The following is a 24,130-nucleotide window of genomic DNA, read 5'->3' as shown; positions in this document are numbered from 1 at the left end:
CAAGGAACCAAGGAACGAAGGAACCAAGGAACGAACGAACCAAGGAACCAAGGAACGAACGAACCAAGGAACCAAGGAACGAACGAACCAAGGAACCAAGGAACGAAGGAACCAAGGAACGAACGAACCAAGGAACCAAGGAACCAAGGAACGAACGAACCAAGGAACCAAGGAACGAACAAACGAATGAACCAAGGAACCAAGGAACGAAGGAAGGAACCAAGGAACGAACGAACCAAGGAACCAACGAACGAAGGAACGAACGAACCAAGGAAGGAACCAAGGAACCAAGGAAGGAACCAAGGAACCAAGGACGGACGGACGGACAGAAGGAAGGAAGGAAGGAACGAACGAACCAAGGAAGGAACCAAGGAACCAAGGAATGAACCAAGGAACCAAGGAACGAAGGAACCAACGAACGAAGGAACGAACGAACCAAGGAACCAAGGAACCAAGGAAGGAACCAAGGAACCAAGGAACCAAGGAACCAAGGAACCAAGGAACCAAGAAACCAAGGAACCAAGGACGGACGGACGGAAGGAAGGAAGGAACGAACGAACCAAGGAAGGAACCAAGGAACCAAGGAACGAACCAAGGAACCAAGGAACGAACCAAGGAACCAAGGAACCAAGGAACCAAGGAACCAAGGAACCAAGGAACGAACGAACTAAGGAACCAAGGAACGAAGGAACCAACGAACGAAGGAACGAACGAACCAAGGAGCCAAGGAAGGAACCAAGGAACGAAGGAAGGAACCAAGGAACCAAGGAAGGAACCAAGGAACCAAGGAACCAAGAAACCAAGAAACCAAGGACGGACGGACGGACGGATGGAAGGAAGGAAGGAAGGAACCAACCAACCAAGGAAGGAACCAAGGAACCAAGGAACGAACCAAGGAACCAAGGAAGGAACCAAGGAACCAAGGAACCAACCAAAAAACCCCTCTCCGGCTAATCAACCTGCCAGGATGCATCACATGGAGGTTTGACGACACGGGCGGATTCAAACGGGATTAAACTCATCCCAAAGTGAGCAACGATCAAACACTGCAGAGCAGCTTGACAGGGATGGAAAAAAGCTGCCTGATACGATAACAACGTCGTGTGTACTTGGCAATACATCCAATTAACCTGGAAGTGTGCAGCTTTTACTGGAGGGAATTGTGTAATTTCACATTGACACAATTGAGACCTCTACAACACAATATATGACAACTATAGCCGTGCTTCAATTTCACATATTTAATATTCAAAATGAGGGAACTGAAGTTCAAACCACTATTTTTTTTTTTTTTATAGTTGATTGTCACTCATGGGGGGGGGGTCTGCTGTGAGCCGGGGGCCTGAATCCAGTGAGAGGGGGTGGGGGGTCATGTGAATTGATCAATCTTTTTCCAGGTCATACATACTGTACATCCGCTCCTGCACCCCCCCCCCCCCACACACACACACTAACACCCCCCCCCCCCCCCCCCCCCCCCCCCCATGCTGCTCATCCATGCACGAGTTGCAAAGAGAGTAGCGTGCAGATTACAGCTCAGTAATTAAAGGGGTCAGGATAGACGTTCATGTTCATGACGTTTATGTTTATTTCAGGCCATGTTTCTGTTGCCTGTGATGCGCTGTGGGCGGAATCGAACTGATTAGTCGACAGGCATTTGGGTGGCTTTCTATTAAAATATTAAATAAATATCTCATGTCAAGGACCGGTGGCACTGCTCTCACCAACCTTACAGTCTCCAAGCGGGGATGCTTCCATGAAGCTATATGGATAAAATAACCACTTCCCCACTGTTTATTAACCTTCCTCTTGTGTTAGCTTTCTGGTAGCATCTCTTATGTTTTGACCCATGTATTAAATTAGCTATAAAATACACTAAAAACAATAAGTTACCATCAAATTTGCTAGAAATGATTCATGGCCTACGGGGTCCATGGTTGAGTTTAGGTGTCTAAAGTGCGGCCTGGGGGCCATTCGTAGCCTGCAAAATGGAAAAAACAAAATCAGCGGTAATTTTATTAAAAGTCATATGAGAAACAAAAACAAAACGACAAATACAGTTGTATCTTTTGGACAATCGGGTTACAGAAAAAGTGAAAATGTCAAGAGACTGAAGTCAAGAAGAAAATGTACATAATTGAACGAATGTTCAAATATTTAGAAAATGTACAAAAAAATATGAAGTCAAAAATATACAGCAAGAGGAGTCATATCGTAATGACAAAAAAGTCACAATAATAAAAAATTATGTAATATTATGGGCGGCACGGTGGACGAGTGGTTAGCGCACAGACCTCACAGCTAGGAGACCAGGGTTCAATTCCACCCTCGGCCATCTGTTTTTCTCCGGGTACTCCGGTTTCCTCCCACATTCCAAAAACATGCTAGGTTAATTAGCGACTCCAAATTGTCCATAGGTATGAATGTGAGTGTGAATGGTTGTTTGTCTATATGTGCCCTGTGATTGGCTGGCCACCAGTCCAGGGTGTACCCCGCCTCTCGCACGAAGACAGCTGGGATAGGCTCCAGCTTCCAGCGGTAAAAATTTAATGAATGCTGTACAGTCACCCCTCTGCCTCTCGTCTGGCGTGCCCCAGGGTTCAATCCTTGGGCCTACTTTATTTTCCATGGACTGGTGGCCAGCCAATCACAGGGCACATATAGACAAACAACCATTTGTTCACTTCCTGCTTTCCATTATACAGTTTGATTTTTTTTGTTTTTTTTTATTTTTAATTTTTTATTCATTCATTCATTCATTTTCTGCCGCTTTTCCTCACGAGGGTTGCGGGGGGTGCTGGAGCCTATCCCAGCTGTCTTCGGGCGAGAGGCGGGGTACACCCTGGACTGGTGGCCAGCCAATCACAGGGCACATATAGACAAACAACCATTTGTTCACTTCCTGCTTTCCATAATACAATTTAAGTTTTTTATTTTTTATTTTATTTAATTTTTTAAATTTTTTATTTTATTTATGTTTTTAATAATGTACCTCATACCAAAGTACCAAAGTAGTATTTAAATGAAGGAAAAACAGTATGTTGTTTTTAGCCCAGATTCGAGTCGCAGTGCACCCAATTTTAACACTCTTACCCGTACTTTTGCTCCTGCTGTGCTATTGGACAGTCGTCTTAAATAAACGAGTTCCATATATTAAGAACAGTTTTGTTTCCACCTTCCTGACACGTGAAGCCCTTTTTTTTTATCAAGAGCTGACCTTGAAAAAGCAATTCATGCATTCATCAGCTGGAGGCTCCATTATTGTAGGAAAGAAAACCCCGCCTCCGCGTCCTCGATAGTTGGTGCAAAATGCAACTGCTGACTTTGTCACTAATGGTCCAAAACCCGCCCTGGTCACAACATACATTTTAATGTTTGTTTTCAAGGTCATTCATGGTCATGGTCTAACTCCAGCATACTTTGGATGCTACCATTGGGATGTTGGAAATAAACTCTGATTCGATGACATCACTATGATTGATTGACATTAAAAAAACACAACGGGTTTACTCGTCTTTAGTAAACCCATCATCTAGCACCATCATTTCCATGGTGCTGGAGCCTATCCCAGCTGTCTTCGGGCGAGAGAGGCGGGGTACACCCTGGACTGGTGGCCAGCCAATCACAGGGCACATATAGACAAACAACCATTCACACTCACATTCATACCTATGGACAATTTGGAGTCGCTAATTAACCTAGCATGTTTTTGGAACGTGGAGAACATGCAAACTCGACACAGAGATGGCTGAGGGTGGAATTGAACACGGATTTCCTAGCTGTGGGGTCTGTGCGCTAACCACTCAACCGTCGTGCGGCCTAGTCAACAGACATTCATTCATTCATTTTCTACTGCTTTTCCTCACAAGGGTCGCGAGAATGCTGGAGCCTATTCCAGCTGTCATCGGGCGAGAGGCGGGGTACACCCTGGACTGGTCGCCAGCCAATCACAGGGCACATATAGACAAACAACCATTCACACTCACATTCATACCTATGGACAATTTGGAGTCGCTAATTAACCTAGCATGTTTTTGGAATGTGGGAGGAAACCGGAGTACCCGGAGAAAACCCACGCATGCACGGGGAGAACATGCAAACTCCACACAGAGATGGCCGAGGGTGGGGAAAGACAAAATAAGAAGCCAAAAAGTTACCACTTCCACACAGAATAGGAGGAGAACTCATTCATTCATCCATTTTCTACCGCTTATCCTCGCGGGGGTGCTGGAGCCTATCCCAGCTGTCTTCGGGCAAGAGAGGCGGGGTACACCCTGGACTGGTGGCCAGCCAATCACAGGGCACATATAGACAAACAACCATTCACACTCACATTCATACCTATGGACAATTTGGAGTCGCTAATTAACCTAGCATGTTTTTGGAATGTGGGAGGAAACCGGAGTACCCGGAGAAAACCCACGCATGCACGGGGAGAACATGCAAACTCCACACAGAGATGGCCGAGGGTGGGGAAAGACAAAATAAGAAGCCAAAAAGTTACCACTTCCACACAGAATAGGAGGAGAACTCATTCATTCATCCATTTTCTACCGCTTTTCCTCACAAGGGTCGCGAGAATGCTGGAGCCTATTCCAGCTGTCATCGGGCGAGAGGCGGGGTACACCCTGGACTGGTGGCCAGCCAATCACAGGGCACATATAGACAAACAACCATTCACACTCACATTCATGCTAGGTGAGACGGTCTGATGCCAACCATCAGCTTTTTACAACAAAGAACCCTCCCAAGTTTGGCCAAATGAGAAAACATTTGTTTGATACCCTGCCATGGTCGGAGGACGGAGGAGCCAAGCGAGGTGCCATCTGAGGAGAACGAGGAGGTTTCGCATTTCCTTTAATCGGCCAACAGCGCATTCGCATTGAAATGACAGCAGACAGAAGAAGCACTCGGGCCTGGGGCTGTTAGCCACACTCCTCCCTCATGATAAATTCATTAGCATGAAGCTATCAGATGAATGGGCTATGGGGGGGTGGACATAACGTACAGGATGAGGACGAGGATGAAATGGAGAACTGCTTGTCTCCTACAGGCTTATGCTGAGTATTTCAACTTTTTAACTATCTCTCTATATATATACATATTAAAAGTATTTAAAAGTATATATATATATATATATATATATATATATATATATATATATAATTAATATAATACATTACATGTTATTAACATAAAGTTCATTAATATAATATTAAATATTGTATTAAATATATATATATTATATATAATATATGTAAATAATATATTATTAAATATATATATTAAATAATATATTATTTAATATATTAATATGATAATATATTAAATAATATATTAATATATTAGCATGTAATGTAGCATGTACTTTTAAAGTCAACATATTATATATTAATTCATTCATTCATTTTCAGATTACATATACATATAATATATATTCAATATTTTATAATACATTATATATATTATACATTTTTTATACATTTATACATACATATATATATATACATATATACACATATATACATATATACACATATATACACATATATACATATATACACATAGATACATACACATATATATATATATTATTAATATAATAGATTACATGTTAACAAAGTTTATTAATATAATATTAAATATATATATTATATTATATATAATATATGTAAATAATTATTAACATTAACATGTAATATATTATATTAATATTATATATATATATATATATATATATACTTTTAAACAATATATTATATATTCATTCATTTTCATATTCATATTATATATGCATATAATATATATTCGATATATATATATATATATATATATATATATATATATATATATATTCGATATATATATATATACACACACACACATAAATAATAATAAAATTGGGAAATTTTGTTGTTGGGAGCTGATATTTTCCGGAAACTTTTTATTTATAATTTATTTTTATTTTATTTTTAATTTTTTTTATGACTTTTTATAATATTATTATTATTTAATTTTATTGCGGTTGACTAAAGAACAGAATAAGGTAGAAACATTTTTTTTTTTTTCGATGAAAGACAAGAGTCTAATTTTTGTTTTGGGTCGGTTCCACGTTTTGAAAAATCTGTCATCATCGTGTAAAATGGCCGATACTGAAGAGGAACACATTTTGGAAAAATTGTCTGGGACTGAATGAGTTAATCGTGAAATAACTCCCCATGTTTATGTTGGTGAGATTAAATGATCACATACAGCGTGTGTGTGTGGCGGTCTGTCCTGTATTGTGCATCCAAGCTCCAAAATACATGAAAGCATCGCTTGTGTGTATCTTTTTTTTTCACCATCTGCATTAAGATGACGCAAAAAACATTCCATGGGGACATACAGTTTTTTTGGGAGGGGGGGGGGCTGATTTTGATTGAAATGTATTTGTTTTTTCCTCTTTTGAACATCCAGCCAAATACTTGCAAAGTAGCACAGCAAGGAAAATCAGCCAAAATCATGTATGATACCTGAAAAAATGTACCGAGTGGTATGTCTTTTTTTTTTTTTAATTCTCCTCAACAAGGACACCCGGTATGTGAAGGTCAAGCACTCATGTACTCGAACTGACAACTTCCTTCTCAAAATTGCCTCCCCCACTGAGCTGCTGGTTTGGTGTGAGGACACGGTGTTGTACTGCGACTTTTAGAGTACTTATGCTCAACGTCAAATTTTACACAAAATATCGGCAATAAATGAGACGAGGACAAGGAAGAAATCCCCCACTCATGTGACCACTCAATATGGTCATTAAGTAGATGAATGATCACAGGGTGACTTTGCCCCGGCCTGACATGCCAGATGGATGCTTTCACTAATTCATCTGGTTAAAGCAATGAGCAAAAACTATTACAAAAGACAGGTATTCAAACAAAAATATACTGGAAAAGCAATTCCAAATACATTGTAGTCCATTTAGATCATGGGTCTCAAACATGCGGCCCGCGGGCCAAATGTGGTACGCAGGACACTACTTTGAGGCCCCCGCCTTGATATGAAAGTTTAATGTTAGTGCGGACCGCGCAAGTTTGATATGGATGCTGTATGGTATCATGTACCCAGAAAAAATTATTACGTTTGATTCATGTTCATGTTAAAGGTTAAATAACTGTTAATAGTTATCCTCCCTATCCGTGTGGAAGTGGTAAGTTTTTGGCTATTTAAGTTGAAAGGAAAATAACTTGAAGGCTACAGTTTAGGTCGCTAGCTCTCTAGTTTGCGAGTTAGCATGCGTCTCGAGACCCTGCTATCATGTACCCAGAAAAAATTATTACGTTTGATTAATGTTCATGTTCATGTTAAAGGTTAAATAACTGTTAATAGTTATCCTCCTTATTTGTGTGGAAGTGGTAAGTTTTTGGCTATTTAAGTTGAAAGGAAATAACTTGAAGGCTACCGTTTAGGTCGCTAGCTCTCTAGTTTGCAAGTTAGCATGTGTCTCAAGACCCTGCTATCATGTACCCAGAAACAATTATTACGTTTGATTAATGTTCATGTTAAAGGTTAAATAACTGTTAATAGTTATCCTCCCTATTTGTGTGGAAGTGGTACGTTTTTGGCTATTTAAGTTGAAAGGAAATAACTTGAAGGCTACCGTTTAGGTCGCTAGCTCTCTAGTTGGCGAGTTAGCATGCGTCTCAAGACCCTGCAGTCCATAAATCCATAAAATGTTTAATTACAATAATAATACAAGGATACAGGAAGTACAGCTGGTACTATGTAAACACACACACACACACACAGGTATACATGTTAATTAAATCATTAACTTTCCCTTTAATTATACTCATTGGAAAGCCTGATTGGTTACATTCATAAGACACTCTTCCTACTGCAACATTCTGCAAACCACTCATCCACCGTGCAGCCTGTTTTTGCCACATTAAGCCGCCAATATATGGAAAAATCCAGTGACTGACATGCTAATATGATAAGAGGAAGATGAAGACAATATGACAACATAACGATGATGAATAACATGCATATTTCCCATGCATGTTCCCATACATGCTTAATTAATAAAGCAAGGGATGGGCAGTTTGATCCCTAATTAGTGCCAGCAAAGCAAAAGCCTGATGTTGTTGTTTTTTTGGAGTCTCACCAATGAACTTTATCAGCGTGAAATACCATAACCAAGGTTAAAAAAAAAATGAAATCTTCCATATTCATAGTAACTAATCAATTATGAATAGACTCCGACTAGCGCTTACAACTTTGATGGTAAGACACGATCAATAAATCAATAAACATAAATCATCAGTCATCACCAGCATCACGATCATTGCCCATCCCTGCCATGCAGTGCGCAATATTTTTTTTTCCCATAAGGCCTTATGGGAAAAAAAAATATTGCAGTATATTGGCAAATATAATGCAATGTATTAGGAAATATATTTCCATATATATATAAAAGGACTATATTTTTACATATATAAAATTGCATATAATTTGTTATATATAAACTCATATATTATATATTTGGATTTAATATATTTCAATATATTGAAAGCGGCAATCATTTGTATATTCTGCAATATATTGCCATATATTACATGAATATATTGTATAATATATGTACAGAAATATATTATTCCATGTATTTATAATATATAATGTATTGGAAAATATAATGGAAAAATAATATAATATAATACAATATATTTAAAGTAATATATTGATAAATATATTTTCTTTTCGTATTATGGAAAAAAAAATATTGCAGTATATTGTCAAATATAATGCAATGTATTAGGAAATATATTTCCATATATGGGATCTTATGTTTATATTTTCCAATATATTGCAATATATGCATAGATCATATATGTGTATATATTGATACATATAAAAAATATATATAAAAGGACTATATTTTTACATATATAAAATTGCATATAATTTGGGATATATAAACTCATATATTATATATTTGGATTTAATATATTTCAATATATTGAAAGCGGCAATCATTTGTATATTCTGCATTATATTACCATATATTACATGGATATATAATATATTGTATAATATATGTACAAAAATATATTATTCCATGTATTTATAATATATAATGTATTGGAAAATATAATGGAAAAATAATATATTATAATATAATACAATATATTTAAAGTAATATATTGATAAATATATTTTCTTTTCGTATTATGGAAAAAATATATATTGCAGTATATTGTCAAATATAATGCAATGTATTAGGAAATATATTTCCATATATGGGATCTTATGTTTATATTTTCCAATATATTGCAATATATGCATAGATTATATATGTGTATATATTGATACATATAAAAAATATCTTGCGATCAAGACCAAAAAAGGACTATATTTTTACATATATAAAATTGCATATAATTTGGGATATATAAACTCATATATTATATATTTCAATATATTGAAAGCGGCAATCATTTGTATATTCTGCAATATATTGCCATATATTACATGAATATATAATATATGTACAAAAATATATTATTCCATGTATTTATAATATATAATGTATTGGAAAATATAATGGAAAAATAATATATTATAATATAAGTAATATATTGATAAATATATTTTCTTTTCGTAAGGGGCAGTGACACAAATGGGGACATTGGGGGGGGGGTGTTTGTACCTCTCTCTGTGTAGCGGGTACATTTTATAGCTGGTATACAAGTCCTCTGCAGCAGACCCAGAAGAAAGTCAAAGAGACAGGGTGAAAAGATTGGCAGGTGTTATTACAATAATTACACCAAACATGCAAACTCCACACAGAGATGGCCGAGTATGGAATTGAACTCGAGTCTCCTAGCTGTGAAGCCTGTGTGCTAACCACCCGGCCTCTGTGCAGCCCTGGTTCAGTATATTTTTCATCAAAATAGTAGTCATGCTAAAATGTTGTGTTGCTGCTGGATGTTCATAGTATCCGAGTGATATTGTCGTAGGGGTGCTGGAGCCTATCCCAGCTGTTTTGTGGCGAGAGGCGGGGTACACCCTGGACTGGTGGCCAGCCACAAAAAAACCCACACATGCACAGGGAGAACATGCAAACTCCACACAGAGATGCCCGAACCCAAGTCTCCTAGCTGTGAGGTCTGCACGCTAACCACTCGAGCACCGTGCAGCCATCAAATGCTTTTCATTTCATTCATTCATTTTCTACCGCTTTTCTTCACAAGGGTCGCGGGGGGTGCTGGAGCCTATCCCAGCTGTCTTCGGGCAAGAGGCGGGGTACACCCTGGACTGGTGGCCAGCCAGCCAATCACAGGGCACATATAGACAAACAACCATTCACACTCACATTCATACATACGGACAATTTGGAGTCGCTAATTAACCTAGCATGTTTTTGGAATGTGGGAAGAAACTGTGTTAGCCAACATGCTAACCACTAGGTCACCGTGCGGCGCCAGTAAATCAGTTGCTGTATTTTGCATTTGTTTTTGATCCCTCAGCATTTTAAAATCAGCATTCATTTTGGATGATTTATATGTTGTGTGCACCTTTTCGGGCGTTGTAGGGTTGTTATAATTCAACTTTCAACTTTATATTGAATGGATGAGACACAAGGAAGAGGTCATGTTGACTTGGTGTTTACAGCAACTGCACATATTTCCTGTTCTCTATTCCTCTATTTCCATGACACACACACACACACACACACACACACACACACACACACACACACTATTGGGCCACTGGCTTGCTGCAAAGTGGATACTGGGTGTGTTTGCATTGAGAAACTCAAGCTGTGCACTGTCTCTTCAGCTGTAGAGTGTATATTTGGTTTGGATTATGCATGCTCATGCTGCCAATAGTTTGGTTCGAGCACACTGTCACTCTGTGCAATACAAGCGTCCACTTGGACAGTCCCTCATATGAGCACAATTCCATCACAGCTTCATTTAGGGCAATGGTAATGGTTTTATTTCATTTGAACATGCATCAGATTACAATTGAACGCATCACATAATCAGTTCACAGTTCCACATGTCCAAAAGGAGTAGGAAGAAACAAAGCTTATTAAATCCTACCCCTCCATCTGGTACTTTTACAATCAGTAACTGTTACATTTGTTCACTTCCTGCTTTCCTAATATAGTTTAAGGTTGTTTTTTTATTTCTTTATTTTTGTCAAATCAGGTCCCAGTTCCACATGTCCAAAAGGAGTAGGAAGAAGCAAAGCTTATTAAATCCTACCCCTCCATCTGGTTCTTTTACAATCAGTATTTGTTATATTTGTTCACTTCCTGCTTTCCTAATATAGTTTAAGTTTTTTTTTCATTTGTTCACTTCCTGCTTTCCTAATATAGTTAAATGTTTTTTTTGTTGTTTTTTTTTAATTTCTTTATTTTTGTCATATCAGTTCCCAGTTCCACATGTCCAAAAGGAGTAGGAAGAAGCAAAGCTTATTAAATCCTACCCCTCCATCTGGTACTTTTACAATCAGTACCTGAAACATTTGTTCACTTCCTGCTTTCCTAATATAGTTTAAGGTTGTTTTTTTTTTTAATTTCTTTATTTTTGTCTAATCAGTTCCCAGTTCCACGTGTCCGAAAGGAGTAGGAAGAAGCAAAGCTTATTAAATCCTACCCCTCCATCTGGTACTTTTACAATCAGTAACTGTTACATTTGTTCACTTCCTGCTTTCCATAGTACAGTTTAAGTACAGTTTTTTTAATAAAGCACCTCGTACCAAAGTAATTAAATTAAATTAAATTAAATTAAATTAAATTAAATTAAATTAAATTAAATTAAATTAAATTAAATTAAATTAAATTAAATTAAATTAAATTAAATTAAATTAAATTAAATTAAATTAAATTAAATTAAATTAAAAAATTTATTAAATTTAAAATTTTATTAAATTTAAAATTTTATTAAATTTAAAATTTTATTAAATTTAAAATTTTATTAAATTAAAAATTATTAAAATAAATTAAATTAAATTTAAAATTTAATTTAAAATTAAATTTAAAATTTAATTTAATTTAATTTAATTTAATTTAATTTAATTTAATTTAATTTAATTTAATTTAATTTAATTTAATTTAATTTAATTTAATTTAATTTAAAATTAAATTAAATTAAATTTAATTTTCATCAACTGCTTGTATTGTTTCTTGAATTGGCTCATCGTTGTGCATTGTTTGATTTCCTTACTCAATCCATCCCATAGTTTGATTCCACATACTGAAATGCTATGGCTAGCATAACGTAGTCCTAGCATAGAAGTGTTTCAAATGTACTTCTTCCCTGAGATCATATTTCTCCTCTCTTGTAGAGAAGTATTGGATGACATTTTTAGCTAATTGCTTATTTTTAGCCTTATGCATTATTTTAGCTGTTTGAAGATGAACTATATCAGCAAGTTGAAGTATTTGTCATTTTAGAAATAAGGAGTTAGTATGTTCTCTGTAGGCGCCATTATGAATTATCCTTACTGGCCTTTTTTTGCAGTACATTTAGCGAGTGAAGATTGCTTTTATAGTTATTTGCTATTGTGATTTGTCTTTACCGATATTCATGCCTGAAGAGTTGTACTTGTATTATTTCTTCCCCTTGTCAAGACAGACCTTTTATTGAAAAGACACACACACACTGAACCCACCGGCCTTCTTACATCACGCCTGTCCACAAACATTAGACACATTATGAGATAATCCATTGGCATTTATGAATGCCGCCTTGCGTCCCAACAAGGCAAATGTCAGCCAGCACTGACATTCAGATGATAAATCCTTACTATTATTTCACGTACTCACAGCTGATAAGGAGATGATGTCTGTTTTGATATCTTACATAGATGCTTAACTACGTTTATTACAGCAAGTAAATCCTCTCACTACTGTTCACGTCAGTACAACCTCTAAAGTCAAACGCCAATCCCAGGGCACATATAGACAAACAACCATTCACACTCACATTCATACCTATGGACAATTTGGAGTCGCTAATTAACCTAGCATGTTTTTGGAATGTGGGAGGTAACCGGAGTACCCGGAGAAAACCCACGCATGCACGAGGAGAACATGCAAACTCCACACAGAGATGGCCGAGGGTGGAATTGAACTCGGGTCTCCTAGCTGTGAGGCATGTGTGCTAACCACAGCCCTGGTTCAGTATATCTTTCATCAAAATAGTAGTCATGCCAAAATGTTGTGTTGCTGCTGGATGTTCACAGTATCCGAGTGATACTGTCGTGGGGGTGCTGGAGCCTATCCCAGCTGTCTTCGGGCAAAAGGCGGGGTACACCCTGGACTGGTCGCCAGCCAGCCAATCACAGGGCACATATAGACAAACAACCATTCACACTCACATTCATACCTACGGACAATTTGGAGTCGCTAATTAACCTAGCATGTTTTTGGGAATGTGGGAGGAAACTTCTAGCTGTGAGGCCTGCGTGCTAACCACTCGTCCTCCGTGCAGCCAAAGCTGGGATATGAACGAGTTAAACATCAACCGACTGGCAACCCTCAAACTTCTGTTTTGTTACATTAACTTGTAGCATTTCTCTAATGCATTTGTTGGGAGGGGGTTGGGTTGGGTGGTTGGATTTTTTTTTTGGGGGGGGGGGGGTATTTTTGCATTTGTTATTGATCTTGCAACATTTCTCCCAATTCACTTACTTTATGTTGTTTATTTGTTGGTTTTGGATCATTTCTACATACAAACCCACACATTGTTATTGTAGCTGTTTAGCTAGCCACCTATAAACTCTTTGGTCTTGGGTTCACAAGGTCAAGGTGCATGAAACCAGGTCAGGCAATAAGGTTTACAAAAGTATATGTATTATACTTCACTTGGGGTAGTTTTTCATTGAATTATGTCACCATAAAGTTAACAATATCACCAATTGATACAGTAGATATCAGCCATAAGGACGAAGAGGACGTCAAACTTACCCCATGCTGCTTGGATCTTAAATGAAAGCTGAACGCTGAACCTCTTTTCCCACAGAAGGGGAAAAAACTCGTCTCTCCCCCCCACGCAGTATTACTGCTTTTCCATCAAAACGCTTCGATTCACATTTTTCAGTGGAACAAAAAAAAAAAATCACTTCCGAGTCTCCGTTTTTCTTCCGACAGCGGAGCTTCTCTTGCCAAGTCAGTTGTAGTCCAGACTGCCTCCTTTGTCCGCGGCTTCCCTCAAAAGCCAGCAACAAGGCGGCTCTGACTCTGCCGGCTAAATTTCCCACCGAGAACTATTTGTCAGCTCAAGGGAAGCACAAAGAGTGAAGAATGCCGATGAAAGCCGGTAAAAGAATGTTTTTTTTTTTGCCCCGACGCTCCTTCGGGGACTTGTGCTCGGCTCCCCTCCCCGCTCGTGTGCCAAGTCACACTGGGATCCCACTCTCAAGCCCTATTGGTGGGACCTTAGCGTTCAACAGCGCCATCTGCCGGACATCAGGAGAAGTAAGGAGGAAGCACCCCGCCCCCAATCGAAGAATTGGATCCATCCGCAAAATGTAATGCCAAAAGGGGGGGGGGGGTACAAAAAGAAGCGAAACAAATAAAATATAACTTTTTTTTTTGGCCTGTTTGTCACAATTAAACATTTCAAATCGTTAAAAACATTTCAATATTAACACAAATGAACACCAAATGATGTTTTTAAATGAATAATTATTATTTTAATTATTAATAATAATTATATAATTAAATAATAAATAATAATTAAATTTAATAATTATATAATAATTATTATAATTGATAATTATTATAAATAATTATTAAGGGAGAAAAAGAGCTTTAATAATTATATATTTAATATAATATTAATATTATATAATATTATATATATATATTATTTATTTATATTATTTAATATTATATAATTTAATATTTATATAATAATTATTATAATTGATAATTATTATAAATAAATTATTAAGGGAGAAAAAGAGCTCGACAACAACTCATCCAAGAGGTCACAAAAGAACAACAAATGATGTTTTTAAATGAATAATTATTATTTTAATTCTTAATAATAATTATATCATTAAATACATTAAATAATAATTAAATAAAATAATTATATAATAATTCTTATAATTGATAATTATTATAAATAAATTATTAAGGGAGAAAAAGAGCTCGACAACAACTCATCCAAGAGGTCACAAAAGAACACGAAATATTTTTAATAATAATATTTATAATTATAATTATTATAATTAATAATTATTATAATTAATAATTATTATAAATAAATTATTAAGGGAGAAAAAAATCCAAACCTAAATGGCCCTGTATTAAAAAGTGCTGATATTAATACTCACTTAACTGATATTAAGTGAGTGCTATCAGTATGGAAAAGGTGCCATTTCTGAAGCTTTGGGACTCCAGCAAACCACAGTGAGAGCCATTATCCAAACCACGGCGAAAATATGTATAACAGTGGTGAACCTTCCAGGAGTGGTCGGCCTACTAAAACGACCCCAAGAGCTCGACAACAACTCATCCAAGACGTCACAAAAGAACACCAAATGATGTTTTTAAATGAATAATTATTATTTTAATTATTATTAATAATAGTTATAATTATTGTTGTTATAATTAATACTTATTATAATTAATAATTATTTTAAATAAATTATTAAGGGAGAAAAAAATCCAAACCTAAATGGCGCTGTATGAAAAAGTGCAACACATCTTAACTGAGATTAAGTGAGTGCTATCAGTGTGGAAAAGGTGCCATTTCTGTAGTTTTGGGACTCCAGCAAACCACAGTGAGAGCCATTATCCAAACCACGGCGAAAATATGTAACGGTGGTGAAAGTTCCCAGGAGTGGTCGGCCAACTAAAACGACAAGAGCTCGACAACAACTCATCCAAGAGGTCACAACAGAACACCAAATGATGTTTTTAAATGAATAATTATTATTTTATTTATTATTAATAATAATTATAATTATTATAATTAATAATTATTATAAATAAATTATTAAGGGAGAAAAAAATCCAAACCTAAATGGCCCTGCATGAAAAGGTGCGACACATCTTAACTGAGATTAAGTGAGTGCTATCAGTGTGGAAAAGGTGCCATTTCTGAAGCTTTGGGACTCCAGCAAACCACAGTGAGAGCCATTATCCAAACCACGGCGAAAATATGTAACAGAAACTAAAACGACCCCAAGAGCTCGACAACAACTCATCCAAGAGGCCACAAAAGAACACCAAATGATGTTTTAAAAAGAAGAAATATTATTTTAATTATTATTAATAATTATTATTATAATTAATAATTGTTATTATAATTAATAATTATTATAAATAAATTATTAATGGAGAGAAAAAATCCAAACCTAAATTGCCCTGTATTAAAAAGTGACACATCTAAACTGAGATTAAGTAAAAATATTCTGCTGTAATCATAACACAGCACATTTCATTAAAAGAATATCATCCGGCAGTAAAACACGGTGGTGGTAGTGTGATGGTCTCTTGAAATATTATTTTTGACATCATTTTGTAATCAAAACGTCATGCTTATAGGCAGTAAAAGAGCCAAACATTTAATATGAAGGATGATCTTATAGAGATAAATGACATTTATCAATATAGCAGCAATATATCCCTTAATTAACAGGAAATAGGGTAGTTGCCCGCCATTTCTTTTTGTCTATAAATGCCATTCGTGACGCTTGCGCCACATAGAGGCCAAACGCTGTCAATACATGGGAGGGCGTTGAATGAGGTGAGCGATACTGCAAAAAATAGTATCGATTCGATACCATGTAAACACAGGACTAGAGACCGATACTGATATCAATACGTTTTACTTTGACGCACAAAAGTATCAACAAACTTCAATATTCATTCATTCATTCATTTAATATGAATACAACAATATAAGACAATGTAGCATAGCAACAAAATAATAAAATAATTCAATTAGTCACTTTTATTGCATATGATATTTGATATTTCAGCAGCATACTCGTGACCCAAGCAGTATAAAAATTAAAAAATAATAATTTATTATTCGAGCAAAATAATGTGAAATATAAAAACAGAAGCAAAAACTACTTCCGGTTTACATTTAAATCCTTGTCAGCAAGCCCTGTTGTATCCAATGACTTCGATGGATTTCCAAACAATATATAAACGTAACAATATGAAAAAAAACATACATATTTGTCAAATTAAATATATATTATCTAATAGTACCGCCCTTGATATCGATAGAATCGATATTAGACTCGGTTCACTCATTCCTCGTTGTGTCACCGTTCACAGGCGTAAGCTCACTATGAGAAACCATTCCCTTTAAAACACGATGACCGGGCATCTTTTCCCTTTCCTTTGACGAAACATCCCAAAATGCTCAATGAGGTTTCACCTGTGCTAAAAGATGGCGGAGTCGGACGGTGTGGCTACTTCATTGTCACATTCACAGAGCAGGTGAGTGGGTCTGGTTAAATCTACGGTCAGGTAGCCAGGCAGTCCTCGGGGGTGGTTCTTTTAAGCGACATCTCCATGGCGCCGCGTCTGCAGCCGCCTTCATCGAAGCGGGTACGGCCGCTCGAGAACAGGAAACACCGAGGATAATGTCGAGGCCTGTGGATGTCACTTAGCTGCTCCAATCGTAGGCTACCAAGAACACAATATATATTCTACATAGCGATATATTCTCAATACAATTATGCTAAAATTGCGTTAACAAAGCAGTAGTCCAACAAATTATGTTCAAATAGCATAATATTAGCTACAATTCGTTTATTGACGAACAAGTACAAATGTCCTTTTACCACTTTGAATAGTTGTCACGCTCGTATTTTTCTCATGTACAAACTCAAAATGTGAATTATATTTGTTATTTTTGATTGATAGCGTGTAATGCTACCATATGGTCAATATCTATAACAATCCGTATAACAAAAACAGAGAATAAAAACACAAAATGGAGACAGTGGCCATTAGTATGGTCATGTCCTTATTTAATTTGAATTAAAGCAGTAAAGACATTAAATAACACCCCTATAGTATCCTTTACCCTCGTGTTACCGAATATAGTAGACATAAGAAGCATAAATAAGCCATTTAATTGCAAATTTCCCCACTGAGGGACGAATAAAGGCATATCTTATCTTATTTAAGACATAAATAAGACATGTTTGTTGCTATAAATGTGTTCCTTAGGGGAGAAGAGTTAGTGGCGAGCAGGAAGTGATGTCAGCGGTTCAGAGTTGAGTCTCTTCTTGAAGTGGGTGTTAGCCGCAACAGTAGTCTTGTTTTTTTAAGGTCATTATTACATTATTACATGTCATTTTGCACATGTGTGTTGCTGCAAATGTGTTTTTATGCTAGTGGAGCTGAGTGGGTTAATCGACTATGATGTCTAACCGATCACGCGTAGTTAATCATTTTGTTGATGCTTGCAAATGACATAGTTATGAAAGAACTGTGGGTTTATGTACTTAATATTAATTTCCCTTTGGCAAACCTAAATTGAGGATCTGGATAAAATTACAGTAAAAGTTTAGCATCCCTTGTTTCACTCAAAGTGACAAGGCCTTTTTCTCTTCCAGTATGGCTAGCAAGAATAGCACCCTGCGCTGCACAGTTTCAGCCCCCAGCCACAGTGCCACCCTCCTCCGGGGCTTGTCGGTATTACGGGCTCAAGGCCAACTTCTTGATGTGGTGCTGGCCATCAATGAGGAGCGCTTCCAGGTCCACAAAGCTGTGCTGGCCGCTTGTAGTGATTACTTCAGGTCAGTGTGGATCACAGGACTTCCGAGTGCCCGTATATACTCTACTGTACATTTTCAATTCAAAGCACTTAGTGGATTATTTGGCTCACAGCACTTTGCATAAGGCGCCGGTGAAATTGCATGTAAAACCTTTTGGTCAGGAGAGTAATGCACCGGAAAATGTCCAACAACAAATTTTAAAAGGATGTTGGACGGAACACATTCCGATCAAGGTAGATAGAACTAAATTTGAAACACTTATATGCTAGGACTACGTTTAAAAAGCCATAGCATTTCAGTATGTGGAATGAAACTATGGAGTACATATCCCAAAATACATGAAGAAAGACAAAAAGATGTGTGGAAATATGGGGTAATAACTATAAAAGCAATCTTCACTCACTAAATGTACTGCAAAAAAGGTCAGTAAGGATAATTCATAATGCCGCCTATAGAGAACATACTAACTTCTCATTTCTAAAATCACAAATACTTCAACTTGCTGATATAGTTCATCTTCAAACAGCTAAAATAATGTGGGTAATATGGGGTAAAAAAATATGGGCTAATAACTATAAAAGCAATCTTCACTCACTAAATGTACTGCAAAAATGGTCAGTAAGGATAATTCATAATGCCGCCTATAGAGAACATACTAACTTCTTATTTCTAAAATCACAAATACTTCAACTTGCTGATATAGTTCATCTTCAAACAGCTAAAATAATGCATAAGGCTAAAAATAACCAATTAGCTAAAAATGTCATCCAATACTTCTCTACAAGAGAGGAGAAATATGATCTCAGGGAAGAAGTACATTTGAAACACTTCTATGCTAGGACTACGTTATGCTAGCCATAGCATTTCAGTATGTGGAATCAAACTATGGAATGGATTGAGTAAGGAAGTCAAACAATGAACAACGATGAGATTTTCTACAAGAATAGCTCTGATAAAACATTCCACTGTTCTCAAATATCTTAATTTTTATTTCTCTACACAAAATAAGATGAAAAATAAATAAACAAATCAAGAATAAAGAAAATCAATCAGTAATAAATAAATATAATAATAATGATAAAACGTCAAATAATAAAAACTTAAGAAACCACATATAGTTGGTGGGTAGACAAATTATTTTTTTTTCAGATTAAAATGAACAAAGCATTATTAGAGCCCTGTAGACATGACAAAACACGACTATAGTCACATTTATACTCTTTTTATTTACAACATATTGCGCAACTGCAGGGTCTTGAGACACATGCTAACTCGCAAAGTAGAGAGCTAGCGACCTAAACGGTAGCCTTCAAGTTATTTCCTTTCAACTTAAATAGCCCAAAAACTTACCACTTCCACACGGATAGGGAGGATAACTATTAACAGTTATTTAACCTTTAACATGAACATTAATCAAACGTGATAATTTTTTCTGGGTACATGATACCATACAGCATCCATATCAAACTTGCGCGGGCCGCCGCACTAACATTAAACTTTCATATCAAGGCGGGGGCCTCAAACTAGTGTCCTGCGTGCCACATTTGGCCCGCGGGCCACGTGTTTGAGACCCCTGACCTAAACGGTAGCCTTCAAGTTATTTCCTTTAAACTTAAATAGCCCAAAAACTTACCACTTCCACACGGATAGGGAGGATAACTATTAACAGTTATTTAACCTTTAACATGAACATTAATCAAACGTAATAATTTTTTCTGGGTACATGATACCATACAGCATCCATATCAAACTTGCGCGGGCCGCCGCACTAACATTATACTTTCATATCAAGGCAGGGGCCTCAAACTAGTGTCCTGCGGGCCACATTTGGCCCGCGGGCTGCGTGTTTGAGACCCCTGACCTAAACGGTAGCCTTCAAGTTATTTCCTTTTAAACTTAAAAAAGCCAAAAACTTACCACTTCCACACGGATAGGGAGGATAACTATTAACAGTTATTTAACCTTTAACATGAACATGAATCAAACGTAATAATTTTTTCTGGGTACATGATACCATACAGCATCCATATCAAACTTGCGCGGGCCGCCGCACTAACATTAAACTTTCATATCAAGGCGGGGGCCTCAAACTAGTGTCCTGCGTGCCACATATGGCCCGCGGGACACATGTTTGAGACCCCTGGTTTAGACCCATGGGATGATTCAGAACAAGCTTGTCTGAATCTGTAAGATGGTACGGTATCATCGTAGATGGCTGAAAGCGCTGCCTCGCCTATTGTTTTCATATCAATAACGTCTCCGATGTTGTGGAAAGTAGCTGCAGTTCATTCAGAATGAATATGACTATGAAAGATTTACATTTTTCTCTTGTTTTTTGTGTTGCAGAGCCATGTTCACTGGAGGCATGAAGGAGTCCAATCAAAATACTATTGAGCTGAAAGGTTTGTCCGCCCGAGGGCTGAAGCACATCATCGACTTTGCTTACAGCGCGGAAGTCACTTTAGATTTGGACTGCATTCAGGATGTCCTCGGAGCAGCTGTCTTCCTCCAGATGGTCCCCGTTGTGGAGCTCTGCGAGGAGTTCCTCCAGTCAGCGATGAGCGTTAAGACATGTCTGCACATCGATCAGATGGCCACCAACTTCAGCTTATCCTCGCTCAAGGCGTCGGTGGATGCTTTTACTTTTCGCCACTTCCTCCAAATTGCCGACGAGGAGGACTTCCTGCACATTCCCATGGAGCGTCTCGTCTTCTTCCTGCAGAGCAACAAACTGAAGAACTGCAGCGAGATCGATCTCTTCCACGCTGCTATCCGATGGCTCCAATACGACGACTCCCGTCGGGCGCAAGCCAGCAACGTTCTCTGCCACGTGCGATTCCCACTCATGCGTTCATCCGAGCTGGTGGACAGTATTCAGACGGTGGACATCATGGTGGAGGACGTCCTGTGCCGTCAGTATCTACTCGAGGCCTTCAATTACCAGATTCTTCCATTCCGGCAACACGAAATGCAGTCGCCACGCACGCACATTCGTTCCGATGTCATGTCTTTCATCACTTTCGGCGGGACCCCGTACACCGACAACGACCGCACGGTGAGCACCAAGGTGTACTATCTCCCCGACGTTGCTTCCCGCCAATTCAAGGAGCTAACCGAGATGGACGCAGGGTGCAGCCACGCCTGCGTCGCCGTGCTTGATAACTTTGTTTACATCGTCGGTGGGCAGCATTTACAGTATCGAAGCGGCGAAGGCGCGGTGGATAGCTGTTTGCGCTTCGATCCGCACTTGAACCAGTGGCTGCGTATACAACCAATGCAGGAAGCCCGCATTCAATTTCAACTCAATGTCTTAAACGGGAAACTTTACGCCACTGGAGGGCGAAATCGATCCGGCAGTCTCTCGTCTGTGGAGTGTTACTGCCCGAAAAAAAATGAGTGGACATGTGTGGAACCGTTAAAACGCAGGATTTGGGGTCACGCAGGGACCCCCTGCGGGGAAAAACTGTACATCTCCGGTGGTTATGGCGTCTCTTTGGATGACAAAAAAACTCTCCACTGTTATGACCCCGCGTCCGGCCAGTGGGACTTCAGAGCCCCCATGAACGAGCCGAGAGTGCTTCATGCCATGAGCTCTAGTAAGGATCGCGTCTACGCTTTGGGTGGACGCATGGACCACGTGGACCGAGGTTTCGACGTGCTGGCGGTCGAGTATTACAATCCGCAGAGCGACCAGTGGACCACTGTGAGCCCCATGAGAGCAGGGCAGTCTGAGGCTGGTTGCTGCTTACTGGACGGAAAGATCTACATCGTCGGGGGCTACAACTGGCACCTGAACAACGTCACGAGTATTGTACAGGTGTACAATACAGACACGGATGAATGGGAGAGGGATTTGCACTTCCCGGAATCCTTGGCTGGGATTGCTTGTACACCGATTGTACTTCCGCAGACACATGTGGAATATCTGACCTCTTGGCTGTGAAGACCAGCGACGTGTGGTGAGATGTTGGTGGCTGGTCAGGCAGAAGAGTCATTCACTTTGGTTAATTAAATGTTTTCAAATAGTTTTTAGTCCTGTTTATTTTATTTAAATGTAAAGCATTTGATGGCTGCACGGTGTCAAGTGGTTAGCGCCCAGACCAGGGTTCAATTCCACCCTCGGGCATCTCTGTGTGGAGTTTGCATGTTCTCCCCGTTCTCCGGGTACAAAACATGCCAGGTTGATTGTCGACTCCAAATTGTCCATAGGTATGAATGTGAGTGTGAATGGTTGTTTGTCTATATGTGCCCTGTGATTGGCTGGCCACCAGTCCAGGGTGTACCCCGCCTCTCGCCCGAAGACAGCTGGGATAGGCTCCAGCACCCCTACAACCCTCGTGAGGAAAAGAGGTAGAGAATGAATGAATGAATGAAATGAAAAGCATTTGATGGCTGCACGGTGGTTGAGTGGTTAGCGCGCAGACCTCACAGCTAGGAGACTTGGGTTCGGGCATCTCTGTGTGGAGTTTGCATGTTCTCCCCGTGCATGTGTGGGTTTTCTCCGGGTACATGTGCCCTGTGATTGGCTGGCCACCAGTCCAGGGTGTACCCCGCCTCTCTCGCCCGAAGACAGCTGGGATAGGCTCCAGCACCCCCACGACAGTATCACTCAGATACTGTGAACATCCAGCAGCAACACAACATTTTGACATGACTACTATTTTGATGAAAAATATACTGAACCAGGGCTGCACAGAGGCCGGGTGGTTAGCACGCAGGTTTCACAGCTAGGAGACCCGAGTTCAATTCCATTAACGGCCATCTCTGTGTGGAGTTTGCATGTTCTCCCCGTGCATGCGTGGGTTTTCTCCGGGTACTCCGGTTTCCTCCCACATTCCAAAAACATGCTAGGTTAATTAGCGACTCCAAATTGTCCATAGGTATGAATGTGAGTGTGAATGGTTGTTTGTCTATATGTGCCCTGTGATTGGCTGGCCACCAGTACAGGGTGTACCCCGCCTCTCTCGCCCGAAGACAGCTGGGATAGGCTCCAGCACCCACGGGACCCTAAGTGGTAGGAAATGAATGAATGAATGAAAAGCATTTGAGGACTGTATCGTCCTCCATCTTGGGAGTCAAATTCATTAATTCAACAAAGCATAAAAATATCTTGCATTTCTAAAAAAAAAAATTATAAAATGTAGTTTTTTTATTATATTACAGTTCAATGGACAAATTTTAGTTTTAAATTAAATTTTTTTTTGGTTTTCATTTATTTATTTTCATCATGAAAACTCCAATGCACTGTGAGTTCATCAACATCATAAGGTGCATTAAAAGGGATTATTAGCATGAAGAGTTTCATAGAAATGTGTAAAAACCTGTCTGATAAGGTTTTATGACATTATTATAATAAGAATATAAGCTGTTTATTCTACATTAT

General features: G+C 38.2%; 2 protein-coding genes across 4 annotated transcripts in view; one reads left to right on the top strand and one right to left on the bottom strand.

The window, feature by feature from the left end:
* The window catches only part of LOC131130187 (homer protein homolog 3-like), a 63,443-nt gene extending 49,052 nt beyond the window's left edge, over positions 1-14,391 (bottom strand). The window contains exons 1-2 of one of the 2 annotated variants that reach the window (XM_058074444.1): positions 13,958-14,391; positions 9,686-9,731 (exon numbers count right to left, since the gene is read on the bottom strand). In XM_058074444.1, the coding sequence (XP_057930427.1) occupies positions 9,686-9,708 (23 nt within the window). In that variant the 5' untranslated portion in view covers positions 9,709-9,731; positions 13,958-14,391. The remainder of the gene's footprint in view (positions 1-9,685; positions 9,732-13,957) is intronic. The other variant, XM_058074445.1, reaches the window with a different exon arrangement.
* A 2,803-nt stretch (positions 14,392-17,194) lies between these two features.
* On the top strand, positions 17,195-22,772 carry klhl26 (kelch-like family member 26). Of its 2 annotated transcripts, XM_058074039.1 has the most exons (3): positions 17,195-17,458; positions 18,586-18,768; positions 21,094-22,772. In XM_058074039.1, exons 1-3 carry the CDS (start codon positions 17,409-17,411, stop codon positions 22,688-22,690), a joined length of 1,830 nt encoding a protein of 609 aa, XP_057930022.1. In that variant the 5' UTR covers positions 17,195-17,408; the 3' UTR covers positions 22,691-22,772. The 2 variants fall into 2 exon arrangements, with proteins under 2 accessions (XP_057930022.1, XP_057930023.1); XM_058074040.1 differs by lacking the exon at positions 18,586-18,768.
* The last annotated feature ends 1,358 nt before the right edge of the window (positions 22,773-24,130 follow it).

This window comes from Doryrhamphus excisus, chromosome 5, assembly GCF_030265055.1.
Source record: "Doryrhamphus excisus isolate RoL2022-K1 chromosome 5, RoL_Dexc_1.0, whole genome shotgun sequence".
Classification (NCBI taxonomy): Eukaryota; Metazoa; Chordata; class Actinopteri; order Syngnathiformes; family Syngnathidae; genus Doryrhamphus; species Doryrhamphus excisus.
The sequence above is the reverse complement of the archived record's forward strand: the minus strand, read 5'-3'. Positions and strand labels throughout refer to the sequence as shown.